General features: G+C 46.9%; 1 protein-coding gene across 2 annotated transcripts in view; it reads right to left on the bottom strand.

Annotated features, from left to right (window-relative positions):
- Positions 1–491: 491 nt before the first annotated feature.
- ALPK3 (alpha kinase 3) overlaps positions 492–25,272 on the bottom strand; it is a 41,158-nt gene continuing 16,377 nt past the window's right edge. For both annotated transcript variants that reach the window (XM_070953768.1, XM_070953769.1), the window contains 11 exons: positions 23,270–23,387; positions 20,301–21,708; positions 12,254–14,117; positions 11,157–11,304; positions 9,444–9,571; positions 9,191–9,226; positions 7,845–8,119; positions 6,539–6,627; positions 6,020–6,240; positions 4,646–4,694; positions 492–3,495 (listed from right to left, as the gene is read on the bottom strand). In XM_070953768.1, coding sequence (XP_070809869.1) covers positions 3,153–3,495; positions 4,646–4,694; positions 6,020–6,240; positions 6,539–6,627; positions 7,845–8,119; positions 9,191–9,226; positions 9,444–9,571; positions 11,157–11,304; positions 12,254–14,117; positions 20,301–21,708; positions 23,270–23,387 — 4,679 coding nt within the window. In that variant the 3' untranslated portion in view covers positions 492–3,152. The remainder of the gene's footprint in view (positions 3,496–4,645; positions 4,695–6,019; positions 6,241–6,538; positions 6,628–7,844; positions 8,120–9,190; positions 9,227–9,443; positions 9,572–11,156; positions 11,305–12,253; positions 14,118–20,300; positions 21,709–23,269; positions 23,388–25,272) is intronic.

The following is a 25,272-nucleotide window of genomic DNA, read 5'->3' as shown; positions in this document are numbered from 1 at the left end:
ACAAGTTACATCCTGTTTCACTTTATTCAGCAACTCTTGAACCCCAGGTGGTTTATTATGATTATGAATATTATTATTATTATTATTATTATTATTGAGTCAGCATTACACAACCCAATCAGTCCCATTTTTTTTTTTAATTTGATTCATATGCCGCCCTTCTCCAGAGACTCAGGGCGGCTTACAATGCGCTAAGCAATAGCCTTCATCCTTTTGTATATTTATACAAAGTCAGCTTATTGCCCCCACAAACTGGGTCCTCAATTTACCTACCTTAGAAAGGATGGAAGGCTGAGTCAACCTTGAGCCTTGGCGAGATTCGAACTTGCAGTAATTGCAGGCAGCTGAATGTTAATAACAGGCTATTAGTCTGCTGCGCCACCAGGCTCTTGTTTTTCTCTCGGTATTCTTGTAAACCAGGGGTATCAAACTCAAGGCCCGGGGGCCAGATCCAGTCCGCAGAGTGCTTAGATCTGGTTCATGGGGCCACCTGGAAACAGTAATGTTCTGGCCCGTGGAAGCCTCTGCCAGCAAAAACAGAGCTCAGTTTTCGCTGGCAGAGGGTTGCAGGAGGCCATCGCAGCTGAAAACGGAGCTCGGGAGCCTGTTTTTGCTGGCAGAGCGTTTGGGCCACCACAGGTGACCCTGACATGAGTGATATCGAGCTGGCCATGGCCACCATGGCCACGCCCACTCCAGACCCCCAAGGCCAAACACAACCCTGATGCAGCCCTCAATGAAATTGAGTTTGACACCCCTGTCGTAAACCCTTGTCCTCTAGGAGGGCGTGTAGCTTCATTCCTGCACCTGAAGGAGCTTCGAAGACAAGGTTTTGGCCCTGCCACTTCGACATCACAGCTTCAACAGAAGTTCCGATACATCAAATGAGGTTCTACGTGGTTTCTTGGATGACCCACCGTGGGGGAAAGAGTCCACAAGGGGAACTCGGCTCCCTTCTTTGGCTTGGGGCAACTCAAGCACGACTATCAAGCAGCCATATTGAGAATGAATTTGTTTTCGAATTGAATGGCACGTGAAGGTAACATTTTAGAAGGACAACCCATACTCCTTGATGTTACTCATCCCGCCCTGCTCCTTACATCGTATCGGAGGTCCCTTTGGGGTTCCTAAAATGTTCTCTGTCTAAGGTCATGATAGAGGACAATAGAGATTTATTCACAAGTTTCCAGATGGTGATGGATTATACAGTAGTCTTTGGTGAAGAAACAGCTGATGGGGCACCTATGTTCTATAGGCTGTTCCAGGGTTTTCTTGCTCAGTGACATCTCCATCCTACCTGTAATTCGATTGAGCTCACAGCTATAGGGCAATTTTATTTGACAGTAAAAGGTAAAGGTAAAGGTTAGGATACATGCTAGTCATTCCTGACTCTAGGGGGTGGTGCTCATCTCTGTTTCAAAGCCGAAGAGCCAGCACTGTCCGAAGACATCTCCGTGGTTATGTGGCCGGCATGACTAAACGCCAAAAGCGCACGGAACGCTGTTACTTTCCCACCAAAAGGTGGTCCCTATTTTTCTACTTGCATTTTTTACCTGCTTTCGAACTGCTAGGTTGGCAGAAGCTGGGACAAGTCACGGGAGCTCACCCCGTTATGCAGCGCTAGGGATTCGAACCGCTGAACTGCCGACCTTCTGATCGACAAGCTCAGCGTTTTAGCCACTGGGCCACCGCGTGCCATTATTTGACAGTAGGGGGTGCTTAAAATCTTGCTGGTTGCAGCCAATTGCTACACAGCCTACATTTATCTGCTAAAGAGAAATTTGGAAAAAAAGCAAAATATATAAAGTGAATCAAGAGAATGTTGTTCAAGAGAGAGATTTCTATCTAAAAGGCCTTCCCTAATTCTACATCCTCAAGAGGTGACCAACCTGTACTTCCACAATTCCTAGGGTTCTGAATCCTGGCTAATCCCAACACATCTAGAAGAAATTAGGCTGAGGAAGACTGCACACTATAGCTATATATAGTTCATACAATATCCTTGTCAGCTGTAAATTTAGGAACTGCATTCATACAGTCTGAACTTGGTTCCTGTTAACCCGGTTTATGGGAGGAATTTGGAGTGCGAATCCAGCTTCTTTGGTTAACTTATGGGTCCGTGTGTGATGTGAATCCAGAAAAAGAAAGTTAGCTCAGTAACCAAGTTAAGCCCGTTATGTGAATGCGAGCTATCTGTGGTCATTAACGGGTAAGAAATATAACAAGAACTGCTTTGAATATTCAGCAGCAAGTTCCAGAGTCTCGGATAGCAAGGTTTCTCTTACTCTTGGATCTCTTGACTGGTTGACCAAAACATCAACTGAAATCAGAGCTTTCGGTGTGCAAAATATGTGCTCCATCTGCACCCTGAGTGGATGGAACAGGAAGGGTAGTTGAGCAAGAAGCGTTTAATCTTCTGTTAATCTCAGCAGCCTCACTTGATTGACCAAATGTCCTCTCCGTGACATATTTGACACTTTAATTGTCCCCAAACACAGGTGCAAGGAGGTACCACCACAGCCACGTCACATGGAGTCCCGTCAAGGAAGCAGCATCTCCCTCCGAAGGAGAAGGGAGAAGTCAACTCTCTTCTCCTAGGTGCTGTTTTGGGGATGGACGGGAAGAGAGGATTGGGCCGAAGTTAATTCTCAAGAGTCTCACTGGGGTTGTGGTGGCCCACACCATCATGGGGAAAAAAACAGAGAGCATTGGGTCTTTGGTAGGGGACGTATTGCGGTCAAAGTCCTGAATTACAGCCCAGCAGAACATAGGTCCACCTGGCCACCTGGCATCCAGTCCCCATCTTGGACTTCAACCTATTGGGAGCTGTAGGACAGGCTCAATATTCAAAGCACCAAGGAGAAACAGAATCACACGGGCACTTAAGTCGGGTGCCAGGCTCCTGCCTCGTGTGATGGGACTGTGAAGACAGACGTCACTCTCTGCAGGGTCAGCAGTAGTGACCACACGTTGCATTCACACATCATTCCTGAGGGCATCTAAACCTGCCCAGAGAGCCATGATCAGCATGGCTCTTTCCCTCAAACACCACACACAGACCTCACGCAAGGAAAGGTGGGGGGAGCCACAGGAGGACAAGGCGACCCTGTCCCCTTCCTCAGGCACACACAAGGTGCCCCCACTGCCCATCATCACTGCAGCTGTCCCATCTTGTCGCTGTCTCTTCCTTTGGGCCATGCCGTCGATTGTGATTCCACCACATGTTCTGGACATTTCTGGGCATTCTTGGGGCTCACAGACCCTTTTCTGGAAGCCTGGGGACTAGAGAGGCCTTTTTTCTGGAGCTGAGGGCTGGATTGAGCCGATGAGGATTTTCTGCCCACGTTGGGGCTTCGAGAACCTTTGCTTCTCGGCGGAGGTTGAGGAACCTCAAGGCTTTTCAGAGCCAGGAGCTCACAGTAACGGTTGCATTGATGGGAGGTAACAAAGTGATTGAGGAGGTTGGGGTAACAGCTCTCCTTCAGGCCTTGGTACCTGGCAGAGAAAGAAGGTTACTCCCCAAGATAAATTCCCCATCCATCTTTGACATGCTTGTAAATTATGGGAGTCACTGATGCTTCCCCCTGGTCTTGTATCTGTTAATGGATTAGCTGCAGGGGTGAAATGCTACCAGTTTGCTCAGTTCCGGTAGTAATAAAAATTACCGGTTCAAGTGAACCGATAGTAAAAAAAAATGCTTTAAAAAGTAAAAAAAAAAAAAGAGATTCCGACAATCACAGCTGTGCCGCGCGAATATCGGAACCTTTTTTTTTTTTTTTACTTTTTTCAAGCATTTTTTACTACCTATTCGCCCGAACCGGTAGTAAAAAAATGCTTTAAAAAAGTAAAAATAAAAGGCTCCGACGATCACACAGCCCAGCTGTGATCGTCAGAACCTTTTTAAAACTTTTTTAAAGCATTTTTTTTACTACCGGTTCGGGCGAGTAGGTAGTAAAAATTGCTTTAAAAAAATTTAAAAAAAATTAAAATGTCCACACCCACCCAGTCACATGACCCCACACCCACCAAGCCACGCCCACCAAGCCACGCCCACAGAACCAGTAGCAACAAATTTTACATTTCACCACTGATCAGCTGGCATCTGAGAGACAGCCTCTGCGTTAGTAGGCACCGTAGAAAATTGCAAAGGATATATCTGAAGAAAGATTTCAGGAGACCTGTGGGTGACTAATCAGGGTTTAAATGCCCATATCTCAAAAGATCTCCTGGCCTGGATTGTATAAGAGTTTAGCATGGAGCTGGCCAATCTTTGTCTTTTGCTAAGCCATGATGGACAAAGATGTCATGGATTCCCAGTTCAGGAGTATGAGCTGCACGGAAATCTGGTACAGCAAGAGATTACTATCGTGGTTTCAACCTAGAAGGAAGCTATGGATACCCTGAAATACCCTGAGATTTGAGTAAAAAAGGTGCCAAAGCTGTTTATTATTTGGCGGGAAGACAGAAACTGTTAGTGAGCGATATTGGCAGATTCCTTTATGTGCCAAAAATAGAGAATTATAGGGCTGGAAGGGATCTTAGAGGTCTTCTAGTCCAACCCCTTGCCGAAGCTCTTGTCTTGGCTCGCTCCGGTTGAACCCACTTATCCAGCCTGGAATGAAAGCTACACAATGTGATTACTTACCCCTTGATTTTGGTAGCAATCTTCACGTTGGTGACTTTCCACCCGACTCCTGCAAGAGAAGCTCTGTGTCAGTTTTGGAAGACAATTTTCTTTTTTGCTTCTTAACTGCCACCTATTTTAGCTGGGGAAGTTGGGAGGTTGTTGGAGCGGTAGAAAGTTAGTCATAACAACATTCCGTCTTCAAGGACTTTTGCCTGCATCTGATGGAGACTGCCTGAAGATTGCATCCAGCGGAGTGTGAAGAGTTGATTGGACAATGTGATGAATTTGTGGGTGCGGGGCGGGGCTGTAAACTGTTAGCTGGGTGGAGAAAACCCGGAAGCTTTCAGATTCGGGTTTTCCCAGATGTGCCAACATGACCTCTCTAATAAATTGGAACTTTGAGGAACCTCAGGCCTCAGAGTTTTATTTCGTTGGAGGTGTTCCTTGGAACCCTGACACTCCGATGAAATCATAAGGTAGGTCCACCACTCCTCATCTTTGTTTGAGCGACAACATAATGGCTGACTCTTAAAAGGTCACACTGAAGCCAGCCTCAATCCATTCATCTACAGCAGAGATGCAAAAATCTACATTCCTCCCAGTGGTGAAATGTAAAATTCGTTACTACCGTTTCTGTGGGCGTGGCTTGGTGGGGGGGGTAATGTGACTGGGTAGGCGTGGTCAACTTTTTTTTTTATTTTTAAAAGCATTTTTTCTACCACCTTAAGAGGTTGCAGGAAAAAAAAAATTCTTTTAAAAGCCTCTGATGATCAGGCAACTCAGCTGGGATCGTCAGAGGCTTTTAAAGGCATTTTTATTTCTACAACCTCTTCGGCTGAAGAGGTTGTAGAAAAAATGCTTTTAAAAGCCTCTGAAGAGCCCAGCTGAGTTGCCTGATTGTCAGAGGCTTTTTTTCCTTTTAAAAACATTTTTTCTATAACCTCTTCGGCCGAAGAGGTTGTAAAAAAAATGCTTTTAAAAGCCTCTGATGATCCCAGCTGAGCCGCGTGATCATCAGAGGCTTTTTTTTTTACTTTTAAAAGCATTTTTTCCACTGAAGAGGTTGTAGAAAAAATACTTTAAAAAATTTTTTTTAAAAAGGCCTCTGATGATCGCGTGGCTCAGCTGGGCATGGGGGGGAGGCAGGGATTTTTGCTACTAGTTCTCCGAACCACCCGCTGCCATCGCTACCGGATCCGGCGATCCGGTCCGAACCGGGAGCATTTCACCCCTGATTCCTCCCACTGTTGCTGACCTCCAACAGTGTCTAAAACTCCCAGCATTCCTCAGAACATCAGGCAGACAACAGATTATCTATCTAGCGATCTGACCTAGAGAAGCTTCCCTCTAAAAGTTAGAAGGTGCACCAAGTTGCCCACACAAGAACCTCACCTTCCAGGTCTGTCACCAAGATATTGCCATTTGTCCACTGGTAAAGCCAGTGCTGGAAAGCAGAGCATTTTTGCCCAATCTCGGAGGGGTTGGGTGGAGCCAACCTGTTGCCGTCTCCTTCTCGTCCACAGTAACACTGAAATGAGCCGGGCAGGTCTTGCTCCATGGTTGCATAAGGAATATTATTGGCTGGGCGATAGATTAGGTAAAGTGGGATTATCCTGTGTCAAAAAAGAGAGAAAAGAGTGCTTCTATTAAAGGTAAAGGTTCCCCTTGCACATATATGCTAGTCGTTCCCAACACTAGGGGGCGGTACTCAACGCCGTTTCAAAGCCGAAGAGCCAGCGCTGTCCAAAGACGTCTCTGTAGTCATGTGGCCGGCATGACTCAACGCCAAAGGCGCACGGAACGCTGTTCCCTTCCCACCAAAGGTGGTCCCTTGGTCAGAGGTCTAGGACCACCTACAAACCTATGAAGATTTAAACAGGCAGTTCACAGCCCTAGAAAGAAACAACTTACTCAGGTATTGAGCCAAAGTCAGCAATGGCTCTCGTCTCTGCCGCAAAGATCTTGCAGTATTCCCGACTTGAATTCTGGATTTTACACTCCTGCAAGGAAACAGACAGCTCTTGACATCTAACCAGACGGTAATGGGACAGAAGTTGGCTTCGGAAGTGGTGGGAGCTTCATCACTGGAAGCTTTCAAGAAGAGATTGGACTGCCATTTGTCAGAAATGGTGTAGTAGGGTCTCCTGCTCGGGCGGAGGGTGGGGGTTGGACGAGATGACCTACAAGATCCCTTCCAACTCTGTTATTCTATATTCAATGGAACAGAAGTTGCCTTCAGAAGTTATTGGAGCTTCATCACTGGAAGCTTTCAAGAAGAGACTGCTTCTTGAACCCAAGCTTGTGGGCAGAATTTGCCTGCAATACTGCATTCTAACCACTGGGAGGGAGGGAGGGAGGGAGGGAGGGAGGGAGGGAGGGAGGGAGGGAAGGAAGGAAGGAAGGAAGGAAGGAAGGAAGGAAGGAAGGAAGGAAGGAAGGAAGGAAGGAAGGTAGCAATAGCACTTGGACTTCTATACCACTTCACCACTTCTCTAAGCGGTTTACAGAGTCAGCCTATCAGCCCCAACAATCTGTGTTCTCATTTTTACCGACCTCGAAAGTATGGAAGGCTGAGTCAACCTTGAGCCTAGTGAGATTCAAACTGGCCAAACTGCAGGCAGCTAGCAGAAATAGCCTGCAGTACTGCATTCTAACCACTGCGCCACCACGGCTCTTAATAAATAAATATTGCCCCCAACAATCTGGGTCCTCATTTGTCTGACCTCGGAAGGATGGAAGGTTGAGTCAACCAGGATCGAACTGCTGGGCAGAGTTTGCCTGCAATATGGCATTCTAAGCACTGTGCCACCATGTCCCTTCCTTCCTTCCTTCCTTCCCACTTAGCAATAGCACTTAGACTTATATACCGCTTCACAGTGTTTTTACAGCCCTCTCTAAGCAGTTTACAGAGTCAGCCTTTTGCCCCCAACAATCTGGGTCCTCATTTTACCCACCTCGGAAGGATGGAAGGCTGAGTCAACCTTGAGCCGGTCAGGATCGAACTGCTAAACTGCTGGCAGCTGGCAATCAGCAGAATTAGCTGCAGTACTGCATTGTAACCACTGCACCACCACGGCTCTTATGACGATAATTCCATGCTCAATTGCGGTTCGTAGGGTCAAGCACCACCTGTACTTTGTCTAATTCTTGATGACTGAACTTGAAGATCTGCTTGACTACAGAACTGGGGTCAAGGAAGGGATCCCCTTCTACCCACCTGAATGGTGATATCGTAATTCCTCTCCACCAACGTGTTCTCACTGCGTCCACCAAATGCAATGAGGTTGTGGACTTTAATAATGCCAGTGTGCCCAGACTCGAAGACTGGCTCAAGGCCATAAATGGCACGGGCACGGCAAGCCTTGCGTAGAAATCCTTCTCCAACCTCCAGGTCCTCCACCATGATCCGACCAAAGAGTTTATCCCCCCAGAAGCCAGAGTCAGCTAAACCTTTGGCAAACACCATGGGGGTCATCTCGATCTCCTCTCCAGCTGAAAAGAATAGAAGAAGTGCCTTAATTTTAAGACTGGGATTCCTAGCAGTGAAGGAGGAGGAGAAGAAGGAGAAGAAGCCACCAGATGGTCATCTGGGGCCATGTCTACTGCTTGCAGCAATGGCTGAAGTAGGAAATCAGGCATGGGTTGATGCCACCAAGATTTGCTGGTCTGATTCCATAAACAACATCGTCTGCAATGTTGGTTCATGTATGGACCAAATCAGTGGTGGGTTTCAAAAATGTTTACTAAGGGTTCTGTGGGTGTGGCTTGGTGGGTGTGGCTTGGTGGGTGTGGCAGGGGAAGGATACTGCAAAATCCCCATTTCCTCCCCAATCCAGGGGAAGGTTACTGCAAAATCCTCATTTCCTCCCGATCAGCTGGACTTGGGAGGCAGAGAATAGATGGGGCGGGGCCAGTCAGAATTTTTACTACCGGTTCTGTGGGTGTGGCTTGGTGGGCGTGGCAGGGGAAGGTTATTGCAAAATCTCCATTCCCTCCCCAATCCAGGGGAAGGATACTGCAAAATCCCCATTTCCTCCTGATCAGCTGGGACTTGGGAGACAGAGAATAGATGGGGCGGGGCCAGTCAGAATTTTTACTACCGGTTCTGTGGGTGTGGCTTGGTGGGCGTGGCAGGGGAAGGTTACTGCAAAATCTCCATTCCCTCCCCAATCCAGGGGAAGGTTACTGCAAAATCCCCATTTCCTCCCGATCAGCTGGGACTTGGGAGGCAGAGAATAGATGGGAGCGGGGCCAGTCAGAATTTTTACTACCGGTTCTCCGGATTACTCAAAATTTCCGCTACCAGTTCTCCAGAACTGGTCAGAACCTGCTGAAACCCACCTCTGGACCAAACCAATGAAACAGGAAAAAGGCACAGCATTTTGCTCCAAACATCCATGAATAAAAATATCTTCCTTGCTTGGATCTTTGGCCTCAGTATGGAACAGGGTCACCTCAAGCTCTTTCCTTCAACTGGAAAGTCATCCGTGGTGAGGAGCTTGATGGGGGTCAAGTTATCTCCAAGGGCATTGACTCACCATACCTTTTTTTGGTGTACTTTACCTTCTATTTCTTCTTTGGAGATAAATCCGGACAGCACTAGGAAAAAAGAGCAAGATAGGGAAAGAGATATATTATGATTATTCTCTTACTTAGAAGAAAATCGGAAAGAGATCTTAATAGAGTTGGATCCAAACTGCATTCCTGGACTTGTTCTTTTAGAATGTAGGCTAATTCCCGAGGGAGGGGTCAAGCAAGTCATTAGCCTCAAGTCCCTTCATGCCCACGAGGGATCTACTGAGCGACTAAATCTCACCTTCAGAGCTCAGCAGGAAGTCAGTATTGTCAGTCCCGTATTCATTCTGGATGGTACACTGGTACACCCCACAATCCTTCAGGGACATCTGCACAATAGCCAGAGCTGCCTGTCCTTCATCTCCAGAGCTGAAAGACATCAGAACTAGAGTACACACTGCAGGAGTGACTAACCAGATGCTTCAAAATTTTCATCGAAAAAAAAATTAAAGAAATGAAGCTGGGCCTAATCCAATTTATGGGGGCCGTGGTGAGAGACCATTTTGTGGAACACAACCATCGGGACGGGTGCAGGGGTGGGCGTGGCCATGGTGGGCATGGCCTAGTCGGCCTCCTGCACCACGGGGGGAGGGGGGTTGCCCTCCCCGGGCTCCGGAGGCTTTTCTCAAGCCTCCAGGAGGGCAAAAACAGCTTCCCCAGGCTCCAGAGGCCCTCTGGAGGCAGGAAATAGGCCTTCCTGAACTTCCGGTAGGCCCGTTTTTTGCCCTCCTTGAGCCTCTGCGAGTACCCTGCACTTACCGGCATCCAAAACAGGCCACATGGGGACTCATGGGAGGGGAGGGGCGGGGTGGGCGAGGCCAGTCAGGAGTGGGATTTGGGAGTTCTCCAAACTGCACAGAATCTTAGCTAGAGGTTCTCCCGAACCCCTACGAACCCCCAGCAGCCCATCCCTGGCCAGGTGCAACTAGCTTCTCACCAGGCTGAGTGAGGCAAGGGGTGGGAATTGGTAGAAGCACCTTGACAGAGAGAATAGCAGTGACACTGGTGGGGGGCTCCTAGCTGCAATGGCTATTTCCTCTTCTCCACCATTTGGTAGGTAAGTAGGAGATAAGTAGCAAGGAGAATTTTTAGGGCTCCTTTCTGAGGATCAAAAAGCTAGAAGAAGAAATGGAGCTACCATGACCTCTGTAAATCCAAAGTGGACCTTTCCAAGTTCTCAGGAGGAAGAGCAATACTGCCCTCCTAAACTAGGGATGATGGACAATGTGGGGCCTCAAAGCTATCCTCTGGCTTGCGAAAACCACCTTCAACCATGGCTTCCTGTCATTTTGAGATGAGGAAACATTCGAAAGACACAGTCTAACTCCAAAATAAGTTCAACATTGTTAAGAAAAGGAGATCCTGTCCCTTTTTCCATTTCATCACTGGCCTCATTTGCTCCTGGTCCTTCAAAAGATTGTCCAACCCTTTCAGAAACAAACAAGAAAAGGAGCTTAAAAAAAAAAACAATCGACAACGTCCTATTGAAGTTGGGCATTATATATGTATGGCATATAAATATTTTATTATATCAAAACTCCTGCAGGCATTGAAAAAAAAATCTGGCTTTCAGAAAAGGCTAATTAGCTTGTGGTTGACACTTTCTTCCCTGGAATTACTGTTAGGGCAAAAGGCTAACAAAATAAAAATAGATTGTGAATCAAGATAACTTTCTGGTTGAATTCAGTAAGGTAATAGCCCTCTCCAATTTGCTACCTGCCAGAGGTGTGGGATTTAACTCCCAGAATTCTTAACAAGCATGATCTGCTGATGGCTGGGAATTATGGGGGGTGAAATCCATCCCTAATCTATTTAGAATGTTGGAGAAGGACTGAAGATAGGAGTTAGGGGTGTGGTGGGGAAATGTAAGACAGGGCAAGAATTATGCGGGAGACACTGCTCAGACCATGACATTTCTACTGCAGCCCACTGGAGACGTTTCCACAAGGCTCACCTTCTTTTGACCTCTGCTATGGGCACCTCATCCTTGTACCAGATAAGCTTGGAGTCACTCAAGATATTGAAGAACTGACACCATAGCTTCAAGTTCCCAGAGGCATCCGAGAACTGTTCTGCTCGGATCTTGCGAACGACTTGCGGTGCTAAGAAAAGATGACAAATTAGAGCAGTCAATTCTCAAAAGTCCACCAAACGTGAGGTTGGGATTAAATGAGTTGCAAGTCCTCAACTCGCTTGGCTTTGAAAAGAACATTTTGGATTCTAAAATATACATCCGTATTGTGTGTGAACAGAGTTGGTTCTGGGTATCATTCATATTAAGCCAATTCTCAATAACAGTACTAGTAATCTCTATCTCATTTATCAAATTTAAGTAATCCTCATTATATTGTTCAAACATATATAAGCAAGAAATGCCTTAACTCCTCATCTTTGTCTCTATCTTCATCTATGTCTTTCTTGTTCAATCTGAACATTTCTCTATTATACTGTATATGAACAAATTTAGCTAGGTATCATTCATGTTGATCCAATTCATACTAACACTGTTAGTGATGCACCGACTCCAGAGCCTCCAGAGGCGGATAGCAGAGAGGCAGAGGAACAGGAGGAGCCTGTTCCTAGTGCACGCATGCAAAGAGCTGCCAGAAGGCAGGAGCAGCTAAAGCAAAAAGGACGACTCGGGAGTAAGGCCAGGAGATAATTGGCCACTCCCAGAAGGCTTAAAAGAGCAGCAACAGCTCTTGGGATCTTTGTAGGAAACCAACGTTGTTACATTTGTTTCTTGTCGGTGTCTCTTGTTTCTGAACTTTGTGGGGTTTTGCCAAGAAAAGCCTTTGGCAGGGTGCCAAAGAAGACAAAGGTTGGTGATAAGACCGAAGGACTGTTTATGAAGGACTTGTTTTGGAATTAATTTGGACTAAGTTGAGAATGAAGTAATTCTCAGCGGTTCTAATAAAATAGGTTTGTTTAGGACTGATTGTGTCTGGTAATAATTACTTGGGCCTAAATCACGACAGGTAGGTGAAAATCACCACTGCTCAGAACAGTCACCAAGGTCTGACTCTCCTAGAAAGAGGTATGCACACCTACCTTTAAATGGATCATTGGTTTTCCTAGATTCTCCCACCTTGGGCCCACTTTCTTCTACACTCTCCGGAGCCAACGGGGAGCAGCTGTCATCCTCCTTTTGGCTTTCTTCCGTCATCTCCTGATACATCTTGGGAACTTCCAGAGTCGCCATCTTCCTGGCAAAGTTCGGGGAGCGCTTCTCCACAGGAGGAGATCCCGGGGCCGAGGTCTGCAAGAGAGCCTGGCTCTTACGGCCCTGCTGTGGAGACACACTGGGACTGTCCCTTTTGGGCCATGGATGGCCCTCCAGGGCCCCTTCTTCCATCTCATCAGCTGTCTTGGTTTTGGGGAGAAAGATCTTCCGACGGGCTCCAGATGCTAGCTCCTCAGGTGTGGCACTTGGAAGAGCTGCTGGGGTCTCACTAACTGACTCGGAAGAAGGGAGATGGGGTAGACCTGCTGGTTCACCTCCAATGCCCCCTACCACAATTGAGGGAACACAAGGTAAAGGAGGTATCTCCAGTTCAACATTTAGGTTCTTCTGGCAAGCAAGCAGTTCTTGGTTGATCATTCCTGTGAGTTTCCGAGAAGTTTTGGGAGTCAATTGCAAGTTCTCAGCACTTTGGAAAAGTTGATCGGTCTCCACCTGTTCGAAGATCTTCCTGGAAGTCCTGGGAGTTAATCCCGCAATGCCCACATCTGGCAGATGTTTTGGAATAGCGCTCAGTGGAGTCTTCTCCTCCATCATCTTGGCTTCTTGCTTGGGGCTTCTTGCTTTGCTTTTGTCTGACTCAGAGGTGATCTTCAAGAGCAAAAGCAAATAATTTTTCAAAGAAGACACAAGGTCATTGTTCTGGTCTTTCTCTGGGGTTCGATTCTCCTCGACTACAACCTCAGGAGGACGAGAATTCTCTCTTGAAAGAATATCAGGAGTCATTGTGTCCTTTTCCTTATCTCTAACCTCCATCTTCTTGGTGTACGTTTTAGACTCTTGCTTCTCTTTTTTACTTCTTGGAGGAACCAGGAATTCTTTCTGCACACAGATCTCCTTGGTGACTTGCTGGTCTGGTTCTTCTGAAGCCACCATCTTACCAGGTTCCCGAGATTCCGTTTCTCTCTTAATATCTTTTAGCAAGTGGGCTACGGATTGGTTGCTCTCAACAACGTCTCCTTTGATTGGAGAAAGCAGAGCTGGTTCTTGGGAATCATGAAGCACAGGAGGGATCGTCACGGTTGAAGCTGGAGGAGGACTTTCTGAAACCACTTGAGAAAGATCTGGGGTTGTGGTGGCAACTTCTGAGATCAGTTGTGACTTCTTTATTGCTTCAGATGATCTCTTCCTCTCAGGAACGAAAGGCATTTGGGGGCTGGGTGTATTGTCTCTCAATAACTTAGGGGCTCCTCCTTGTCGTTCTTTTTCTCCTCTTGTGCCTTCGGTCCAAGGAGCAACTTGGTCCAACTCATCCATGGGTCTTCCCTGAAAATGGGTTTCTTGGGCTGCTAATGCAGGAGTAATTGGCTGTTTACTCTCACGATTAGGAGGTAGTCCACATCGGATTTCATCCTGGCCCCAATCTGGAGAATATTTCTCCATATCTTCCTTCTGAATCCGATTGTCCATCCCATTTGGAAATGGGACACCAGAAGAAATGCCTGAGATATTCTGAGAAGTCACCGGACGATTTTGGAAAATTGCTGGCTGATGATCTTCCAGGTGTCGCATTCCCATACTTGAGTCCTGGATGATTGGGCTGGAACAAGATTTCTTCTCCGACCACTTTATTCCTAAATCTTCCGGGATATCTTTCCTTTCTTCCCCAAACCTGGAATTTGGGGACTGCAAAACAGAAGTCACGGACAAGCTTGGCTGTGAGTTTTCGGAACCCTGCAAAGAATAGAATAGTCATGATTTCAAAAACCAGGAATCAAGATCAGCAAACCTTCCTCCCTCTTTCAATTCTGCATTTGAAAATTTTTTTGCATTTGCCACCTCTTTTCTCCTCTCCAATCCCTTCCTCACTTTTGATACCCCTCTGGATTGCGTCATAGCAGACTGTTTTGCTTGTATCATTATCAAAAATGGTCTTTTCCTTCTTCTCAGCTGTTCTTTGAAATGCTACGCATTTTTAATTTAATTCTTAGATGTCAGTTGCCCTTGGGAGAAAGCCAACCTCAGAAATAATTTGGATCTTGGTACATTCAGGTATGGATGTATCATACATATGTATGTATGTATGTATGTATGTATGTATGTATGTATGAAAGGGACGTGGTGGCTCAGTGGCTAAGACACCGAGCTTGTCGATGGAAAGGTCGGCAGTTCAGAGGTTTGAATCCCTAGTGCTGCATAATGGGGTGAGCTCCCGCTCCTTGTCCCAGCTTCTGCCAACCTAGCAGTTTGAAAGCAGGTAAAAAATGCAAGTAGAAAAATAGGGACCACCTTTGGTGGGAAGGGAACAGTATTCCGTGTGCCTTTGGCGTTGAGTCATGCCGGCCACATGACCACGGAGACGTCTTCGGACAGCGCTGGCTCTTCGGCTTTGAAACGGAGATGAGCACCGCCCCCTAGAGTCGGGAACGACTAGCACATATGTGCGAAGGGAACCTTTACCTTTACCTGTTCTGCCCCAGCTACGGACCCCAAAGTACGCAGCACTACACCAGCCTCCTCGCTGTCGGAATCAGCTACTAACTGCACAGGCCGCTGACTGGCCACAACATTACCTTACATTCAGGTGTTGGGAGCAGAGTAAACTCCATTCTGCACCAGAAACAGAAAATTATGTTTTCCCTCTCCAAGTTCAGTGGGGATCAGATGGCTTTCCCCAAAGCCCTTTAATAACCTTTTTCTCTTTAACATTTGGTTCCAAGAACCCAAATTAACCTTGCTGACAACTCTTAAGCTGATGGACGGATCAAGAACAAGCAAGCCATGACATCCAACCCTCCGTTGAGCACATGGCTTACACAAAGCACACTCACATACAAGGCACTGTATCAATCCTTTTTTTTTCTGGTTTGCACGATATATTTTAATGGTAAACTGACCAGCTGGGTTTCAACAACCTGCTATGCCCTTGAAGAACTAACTCAGGTTAAAACTAAGCCCAGTTTTATTGAATAAATGCATGAATAAAGCCGCCAAGCTTTTAACTGGGGTTGGTGCAAATCTCAGTTAAAGGTACGAGGTCATTGCAATTTAAGTATCTTGACAATTTTGCATTTTAGCTGCTGGGAATTAGTGTGCTAGGTTAGGACATCCTCACAAATCAGCAATTCGGCAACTGAATCAGTTGGAAACTTGCCAAACCGTGCAGCATTCTACCTCCTCCGCAGTTTCTCTATTATTAAAAAATCCTTTTCTCTTCCAATGAAAGGCATCCAATGACTTTGGGGCAGGGGTGAAATCCAGCAGGTTCTGACAGGTTCTGGAGAACCGGTAGCGGAAATTTTGAGTAGCTTGGAGAACCAGCAAATACCACCTCTGGCTGGCCCCAGAGTGGGTTGGGAATGGAGATTTTGCAATATCCTTCCCCCAGAAGTGGGGAGGGAATGGGGATTTTGCAGTATCCTTCCCCTGGAGTGGAGAGGGAATGGAGATTTTGCAGTATCCTTCCCCTGCCACGCCTACCAAGCCACGCCCACAGAACCGGTAGTAAAAAAATTTGGATTTCACCACTGCTTTGGGGCATCTTTGGCTGCTCGCGCAGTTCTTTGTGCATCGACTCAGGAATGAGTATCACAACGTATAATGTAACTAGGACTAACCCCTTTAATAGGAGACTTTTGTTTTGTGTGTTTTAAGCCTAGCTGTTTAAAAAAAAATAGGCTAACTTGGCTTATTTGGTTAGAAAAGGAAGAAAAACTACTTTGATAAAAGACTGGAAACCCTTTATGGGCTTTTTGCTGGAAACGGACAAAAATGTCCGAAGCCTGGAATTAGCTCCCCTTTCCATGGTTATGCCTGTTCCCATTCTTAGCTTCAGGTCTTCATCAAAGGCTGAAGCTCTCCTGCATCTCCTAAAATGGTGACAGGCCAGACAAATTCCAAAGAGATTGCAGTCCAATCATCAGTACACACCCAGGTGCTGAAAGCTGCTTGAAGAGAGCGATAAGAAGAAGGAAGTCAACGGAATAGTCCCTCCACAGGGTGAGGGGCTCCTGCTCACATACCACTCTACCCAAGCAAACTGCTCCTGGGCAAGAGGGAGGGTGACGTCCTTATAAGATTAATTATCCATTTTAATTAGTGTTTTTTCCATACAATAAAAGTGTTAAAAAGTTAAAGGAAAATAAGGAAAAAGGATAATAAGAAAGAAGGGAAGGGAAGGGAAGGGGAAAGGGAAGGGAAGTAAAGGGAGGAGGGAAGGGGGAAGAGGGAAGAGGGAAAGAAAAAGAAAGGAAGAGGAAAGGAAAAGGAAAGGAAGGGAAGATGGAAGGGAAGGGAAGGAAGAGGGGAGGGAGAGGGAAGGAAAGGAGGGGAGGGGAAGGGGAAAAGGAAAAGGAAGGAAAGGAAAGGAGGGAGGGGAAGGAAATGGAAAGGAAAGGAGGGGAGGGGAGGGGAGGGGAGGGGAAAGGAAAGGAAGGGAGAGGAAGGGAAACGAAGGGTTAGGGTTAGGGATGGAATGGAATAGAATAGAATAAGAATGGGACGGGACGGGACGGAACGGAACGGAACGGAACGGAACGGAACGGAACAGAACAGAACAGAACAGAACAGAACAGAACAGAACAGAACAGAACAGAACAGAACAGAACAGAACAGAATAACAGAGTTGGGTGGGATCTTGGAGATATTCTAGTCCAACCCCCTGCTCAGGCAGGAAACCCTACGCCACTTCAGACAAATGGTTATCCAATCTCTTCTTAAAAACTTCCTGTGTTGGAGCATTCACAGCTTCTGGAGGGAAGTTGTTCCACTGATTAATTCTTCTAAATGTTCATTGTCCCTTGCTCTCAAGTAAGTAGATTAAAGCGCTGTCAGAAAATTTCTCCTTAGTTCTAAATTGCTTCTCTCCTTGAGTAGTTTCCACCCGTTGCTTCTTGTCCTGCCCTCAGGTGCTTTGGAGAATAGCTTGACTCCCTCTTCTTTGGGGCAGCCCCTCAAATATCAGAACACTGCTATCATGTCCCCCCAGGTCCTTCTTTTCATCAAACTGGACAAACCCAATTCCAGCAACCATTCTTCCTATGTTTTAGCCTCCAGTCCCCTAACCATCTTTGTTGCTCTTCTCTGCACTCTTTCTAGAGTCTCCACATCTTTTTTTTTACATCGTGGCAACCAAAACTGAATGCAGGATTCCAAGTGTGGCCTTACCAAGGCTTTATAAAGCGGTTTTAACCCTTCTGATCTTGATTCTATCCCTCTGTTGATGCAGGGATTCACTCAACCACTGTGGCCAGAAAAGTCGTAAAATCGAGCAAAACTCAACTGAACCAATGTCTCACTTAGCAACCGAAGCGTTGGGCTCAGCTGTGGCCGTAAGTTGAGGACTACCTGTAGTCAATGGAGAAGGGTTTTTTTACTTGCCTCTTCTCCTTTTTCTTGGTTTAAAGAAGTTTGGGACCCAATTCGCCTGATACGCCAGTTGCGTCCCTTTCTGGATCGGGACTCCCTACGCACGGTCACTCAAGCACTCGTCACTTCCCGCCTGGACTACTGCAATGCTCTCTACATGGGGCTCCCCTTGGGGTGCACCCGGAGGCTGCAGTTGGTCCAGAATGCAGCTGTGTGGGGGAATATGGGAGCGACGGGGCGTTCACATATAACACCTCTCCTGTGCTAGCTGCACTGGCTTCCTGTGGTCTTCCGGGTGCGCTTCAAGGTATTGGTGACCACCTTTAAAGCGCTCCATGGCTTAGGGCCAGGGTATCTGCGAGACCGCCTCCTGCCGCTAATATCCTCCCACCGACCAGTTCACTCGCACAGAGAGGGCCTCCTCAGGGTGCCGTCGGCCAGGCAGTGCCGGCTGGCGACCCCCAGGGGGAGAGCCTTCTCTGTGGCAGCACCCGCCCTCTGGAATGACCTGCCCCCTGAGATACGCACGATATCAGACCTCCGGACTTTTCGTCGGGCCCTGAAAACACACTTATTCCATCTAGCTGGGCTGGCTTGATCCCACCCTCTTAGTTTTTTAATCGAATTTCGGTTTTAACTAGGTTGTTTTAAATTCGGGCCAAAATTATTTAATTATTTTTTAAAATGTTTTTAAATTTTATATGCTATGTTTTATCTTGGCTGTATACCGCCCTGAGTCCCGCAGGAGAAGGGTGGTATAGAAATATAATAATAAAATAAATAAATAAATTCTGGAACTGAAAACAAAGGACATTCCAAAGCCAGACATCTACTCAATTGGCCTCGAACAGATGAGTCAATTATCTAACTCAGGACAAACAACAGCATCTGTTCACATTCCAGAGGTCTGCCAACCACACACACACAGACACCGTGGAAATCTGGAGTTCCCCAGGAAGGAAATCCTGCATCTTGTAGAAACACGAGACAAGCCTCCTTCTGCAGCTTCAGCCTTCCACCTCCAAAAGTAGCCCACCTACACGCCTCCCACTCCTCCTCCGGCAGGTTGCTTGACATACCACGAAGGCCCACCTACGCACACATTCCATGCCTTGGTTAAGCTCTTTGGATGCCTAGACAGTCAGGAGCGTGAACCTTGCCCCGTGAGACCCCGAGTTAGGAAACTCCAGAGTGACTAATGCATGCACAGCCACCCACCCGCCCCTTCTTCCCTACGGGCAGAATCGCATGGAAAAAACGTGCATCAAAGCGATGGAAATAGATGCTGGGTGAAGCAGGCTGATGAGTGTCAGAGACAGCTGGGGCTGGGCTGGCAGGCACGGTGAACATGCTGGTTGAGAAGTCAAGAGTACAGCTTTGAGTGCTGACTCCGCTGCACACCAGAACAACTAGACAAGGGGTTAGCAACCTTAAACACTCAAAGAGCCACAAAGGTCCTAACAGGAAGCCCCCGTTCAATTCTGGAGCCGACCGGAAGTCCGGTTCCCCCATCATAGTCTCCTCCTAGCACAGTGTCTTTTTTCTTCTACCTATCCTAACCGAAAGCCTTATCAATTGTGGAGCCGACCAGCAACAAGGAGCTGCAACAGAGGGATGAAAGAGCCACATGCGGCTCCAGAGTCACAGGTTGCTGACCCCTGAACTAGACACAAGGACAGTTTTTTCCCGAACGCCATCACTCTGTTAAACAAATAATTCCCTCAACACTGTCAAACTTCACTAAATCTGCATTACTATTAATCTTCTCATTGTTCCTATCACCCATCTCCTCCCAGTTATGACTGTATGACTGTAACTTGTTGCTGTATCCTTACGATTTATATTGATATTGTTTCCTTATTGCTTATTTGTACCCTATGGCTATCATTAAGTGTTGTACCTTATGATTCTTGAAGAACATTTCTCTTTTTATATACACTGAGAGCGTATGCACCAAGACAAATTCCTTGTATGTCCAATCACACTTGGCCAATAAAGAATTCTATTCTATTCTATTCTATTCTATTCTATTCTATTCTATTCTATTCTATTCTATTCTATTCTATTCTATTCTATTCTATTCTTATTTGTACCCTATGACTATCATTAAGTGTTGTACCTTATGATTCTTGACGAATGTATCTTGTCTTTTTATGTACACTGGGAGCGTATGCACCAAAGACAAATTCCTTGTGTGTCCAATCACACTTGGCCAATAAAAAATTCTAACCTAATCCAATCTTCTAATACCAGCCCACATGCACACCAAAGCTGGCCTTCGCCCTCTCTCTATGCCTGTACTTGGTCCGTCTGGTTGCCAGGCTACGGAAGAACCGAGGAAGCCAGCTACCTATTCTGGTTGCTTCAAAGCCAGGGATCAGTCCTGGCCTTCCAGGAGACCACTCACTCTCATCTTTCCTTGGCCTCCCAGCTCCTGCATGTCCCTGCTATAAATAGCGGGCAGGACTCAGGCAGTTGCTGTAGAGCTGGTTGGCAAGCATTTTGCATGAGGTCAGCCTCACCCAAGAAGAAAAATAGAACTTACAGTACCTCAGAAGGCCCTGGATCAGGCAACTGTTTCTCCTCCAAGGCTACTGGGGTAAGGGCTTCACTCCCTTCCTGCAAAGGCCGGGGCCAATCCACAGGTCCAGCCTCTGGGAGCTGCAAGTCCGGCTCAGCTTCAGGGAGAGCAGAGTCCAGCAAGTCCGTTTCACGGATGAGAAGGACTTCCCCTTCTTCGTTCTTCTTTTCAAAGAGAGGTGGTCTTGCAACTCTTGGCGGACCAGCTTGGCCTGGCTGCAGAACATCTCTGTCCGGGGCACTGCTTCTTGGACATTCCATCTTAGGTCCCATCAGGATCTCTGTCGTGGGCTCCGCTGCCCACCTGGGATGATGGAATTGCTGGAGATTCGATTCCCTGTCCGTCCCAGGGGCTTCCGTTTTGCCATGCTTTGTCTTCACTCCCTGAGATTTTTGCCTGGCTACGGTTTCATTTCTTTCTTCTTCTGCCTTGGCCCTTTTCAAAGTTGTCGGAAGAGCGTCCACATTGGAAAGGTCTCTGGTGGGAAGAGTCTTCTCCATAGCCTTCGCCTTACTTTCCGGCACCTTCTTCTTCTCCGCTTTAGGCTTTGCTCCGTCGTCATAATACATCTCTTTCAACGAAAAATGCATCTCGGGTTTGGAAGGGGAGGAATGCAGCGGGGATTTTCCTTGGGGTTGGGTTTCCACTGGCCTTCCGTTGACTATAGGAGATGCGACTTTTGGGGATGACACAGCAGGCCCAGCCTCCTTTTGCATGGAGACCTTTCTCCTTGGTTGCATGCCATCGTCCAGTTGGGAAACATCTTGGCTTGCATTTGGTGGAGCTGCCTTATCTTCCTCTTTCTTTTTCTTCTTCGCTGAATATTCCTTGGGCACAATCCCCGCCGTCTCGTAAATATAGTGAAGAAAACCGTTGTCGTTCCTCTCTCCATTTTCCTCCCCGCTTTCCAGAGAAGAGTCCCCGTTGGTGGTGGCCCCTTCCGTTTCCAGATGTCCTCCTATGAAGTCATTGGGGAACAGGGCGGGGCCGGTCAGAGAGGCCTCTCTGTTCTTGGCCTTCTCGTCTTCACCAAAACAGGCCTTCCCATCTGGGATCCGCACCTTGGCCGCTTCCTCCGTGTCCCAGAGAGAGGAGCCCGAACGCATCCCCACATCCCCCGTCAACCGTCTCTTCCTCTGGAATCTGTCTGGGCTGACTCGTCTCAGCTGTTCCATCTCCACGTTCTCCTTCCCTCGCTTCCTGCTTTGCTCGATCTCATACAGCTTGGCTTCGGCATTCCTCTTGAGCTTGGCAAACCATCGTTGGTGAATTTTGTACTCCGTCATGGTTCCAACCTCCAGAACCCCAGAACACGACACAATGCCCTTGTTGTTTCTTGCCGAAGCCTGGTAAATAGCTGCATCTTCCTCTTGACACCTGTGAGTAAAAAAGAAACACCAACCGTGAGAGAACTCTGGACACAGAGAGTTGAATTTGCTATGAGTAATGAACAGTGAAGGGGATGAGAGAACAAGGTGGTTGGATGGAGTCATCGAAGCACTCAGTGTGAGCTTAAATGGACTCCGGAGGATGGTGGACGGCAGGAAGGCCTGGAGGAGCATTGTCCATGGGGTTGCGATGGGTCGGACACAACTTCGCAACAACAACAAATGAACAACCTTCTTTTTCTTGATGCTCTCCAGCAATATCAGGATTCAGTTCCCAGAACCTCCCAATTAGAATGGCCATAACTGAGGGAGTCTGGATTCTGAAAGGGAACAGCAATGTTCCACATATCTCTAGAGGAGGAGTCTCCAACCTTGGCAACTTTAAGCCTGGAGGACTTCAACTCCCAGAATTCCCCACCCAGCTGCCTGGCTGGGGAATTCTGGGAGTTGAAGTCCTCCAGGCTTAAAGTTGCCAAGGTTGGAGACCCCTGCTCTAGAGCAATAGATTATGAAAATAGATTATGAGCCACCTTCTCGTTTTGTACAAAGATGCTTTTTGGCTTTCCAGGGCACCCCCTCCAACCTGGCCAGGAGACAAGAAATTAGGCTGCTAAATCCCCATGGCTTGCAAGGACGCCTTTCTTAGAATACCTGGAATCATCTGCTTGTTTGTAACAGGGCATTTGACCTTGTGCTTAGGAAACGGTAGACGTTTGGACAGATGGTCTACGAATGGTATCATTCTGGGCTTAACTGAACAATACTACAGGCTTTTCCTCTCCTCTCCCCAGAGACAGCTGGTGAATAGGGGTCACCAGGGGTGGGTTTTAATTTTTTTTACTACCGGTTCTGTGGGCGTGGCTTATTTTGTGGGCGTGGCTTGATGGTCATGTGACAGTTATTTAGGATTTAGCAGAGGTATTGGTCTACCAGGGTTTAACTGCTTGCAGAGCTATACCAATCTACCCATTTATTTTTGCAGGCACTGATCTACTCATGTATTTTTGCAGGCACTGGTCTACCCATTTATTTTTGCAGGCACTGATCTATTCATGTATTTTTGCAGGCACTGGTCTACCCATTTATTTTTGCAGGCACTGATCTACTCATGTATTTTTGCAAGCACTGGTCTACTCATGTATTTTTGCAGGCACTGGTCCACTCATGTATTTTTGCAGGCACTGGTCTACCCATTTATTTTTGCAGGCACTGGTCTACTCATGTATTTTTGCAGGCACTGGTCTACTCATGTATTTTTGCAGGCATTGGTCTACTCATGTATTTTTGCAGGCACCGGTCTACCCATTTGTTTTCTTTTAACACTGATCAGCTGTAGGGCGGCCCTTTGAAGCCTCGTGGCAAGAGTTTAAACAATTTTTTTCCCTGTAGCCGATCAGCTGGGACTCAGGAGCCAGCAATAGATTGGGGGTGGGGTCAAATAAAAGGTAAGATATATAGTCACTGCTACCGGCTCAGCGGAACTGGGCCAAACCGGGAGGAACCCACCACTGGGTGTCACCCAAGGCATAGACGCTCTCCTCCTTCCTTACTTGTATAACTGCAAGGTGTGTCTGTTCCCATGTCGCAAAATCTCATATTTCGGCAATCCGCAGTATCGATCCATCTCTTCATTATCTTTGTACCAGGTCACCTCTGGCGCTGGGTATCCTGATTAGGACATTACACATTAGCAGAATCAAGGAGCATTCGTGCTGGAGAAACATGATCCCGTTCCAAAACAAACATGGAAACCACAGCCTTTTGCTTGCGAGGCCAGCTTAAACAAGTTGTCCTTTTTTTCTGTATTGACTTTGGACACAACAGGAAGGTCAATTTGGTTTGGGGGGGGAGGAGGAAAAAAAAACAAGGAATGTTGAAAAGTGATACTTCCGGTCCAGCCACCGAAAGGGAGATCCGAATCGAATAAGCGTGCTGAGAATAATGGCGAGAAACTGTTGAATAACCTTCTCCAACGTGATGTCTCCCGAATGCAGGCGTCCATGCATATTGACAAAGCCTTTTCCCAGAATTGCTAGCTAGGGATTCTGGGAATTGGAATTTCAACACATTAGATATACACCAAGATTTTTTTTAAAAAAAAGGTAAAGGACTCCCTGTGGATTTTACTCCGCTAGCTGTTGCCGACTATTGGGAACCGAGGTTCATCTCTGTTTCAAGGCCATTGAGCCAGCACTGTCCAAAGACATTTCTGCGGTGGTGTGGCCAGTATGACGTAAGGGAACACTGCAGGGGGTGGGTTCTACTTACCTTTACTACTGTTTCGCATCGCACACATGCACGCATGCTCCCTTCGCGTGTGCAGGAGCTTCTGCGCATGCACAGATCACACCGGTTTTACTACCGGTTCTTGCGAACCTGTCCGAACCAGGGGCAACCCACCACTGGAACACTGTCACCTTTCCACTGAAGTGGTACCTATTTATCTATTCGCATTTGCATGCTTTCGAACTGCTAGTTTGGCAGGAGCCGGAGCGAAGACGGGAGCTCACCCCCATCACATGGTGTTCAGGTCTTGAACCTGGGCAGGTAGCTTTCCAGCCAACAAGCCCAGTGTCTTAACTGCTGAGCTACCATACTACTGCCCTTTATACACAAAGACAGGCTGCTCTGAAGAATTATTGGATAAAAATACATACATGGTTAGAAAAAAAATGTTAAAACTGCATATAGATTAGAAGGAAGGAAGGAAGGAAGGAAGGAAGGAAGGAAGGAAGGAAGGAAGGAAGGAAGGAAGGAAGGAAGGAAGGAAGGAAGGAAGGAAGGGGGTTGGACTAGAAGACCTCCAAGGTCCCCTCCAACTCTGTTATTCTATTCTATTCTATTCTATTCTATTCTATTCTATTCTATTCTATTCTATTCTATTCTATTCTATTCTAAGGGAGGGAGGGAGGGAGGGAGGGAGGGAGGGAGGAAGGAAGGAAGGAAGGAAGGAAGGAAGGAAGGAAGGAAGGAAGGAAGGAAGGAAGGAAGGAAGGTCTCCAAAACCAGGTTTACCAACCAAAGTTAAGAGGGATTTCACTAAGATGGACTTTTCCTGTACTTCGAATACTGCACTATCAATTTTCGTTAAAACTAAATGTCAAAGTGGTTTGTGCAAACCTTACAAACAACTTCAGTGAAATAGAAAACTAACTTTTAAAAGGAGCAAAATCACAAAATTGCAATTAATCCGTATCAACAATTAGGGTGACTGTTAATAAAGAAGACAAAAAGTTCAAGGAAAAGTTTGAACCCTTGCATTTTTAATTTTTTGGCAAAGCGATGGCCAACATTGGGAATGCATCTAATGCGCTTGGGTTAGTTTATTCTCGGTGCACGTTCAATCAGCACTGAGATTAAGTCTCCTGTGTGAACACAGCTGCAGAAGGACTTCACCTGATGCAACGATAACCCATGAAAGTTAGTCTCCTTCATTCAAACCAGGAAGAGAAGTTGCCAATTTCACATTCCTTGGAGGAAAAAAAAAAACCCCACCTGTTTCCAGACTTGTAGAGCAGTAGAATCAGGTGATCGTTCCTTCTCACCCTCAACA

The sequence above is a fragment of the Pituophis catenifer genome, unplaced genomic scaffold (genome assembly GCF_029215685.1).
Source record: "Pituophis catenifer annectens isolate HBS135680 unplaced genomic scaffold, rPitCat1.0.hap2 SCAF_14, whole genome shotgun sequence".
NCBI classification, from domain to species: domain Eukaryota; kingdom Metazoa; phylum Chordata; class Lepidosauria; order Squamata; family Colubridae; genus Pituophis; species Pituophis catenifer.
Note: the sequence above shows the minus strand (reverse complement) of the source record. Positions and strands in the feature narration are given on the sequence as shown.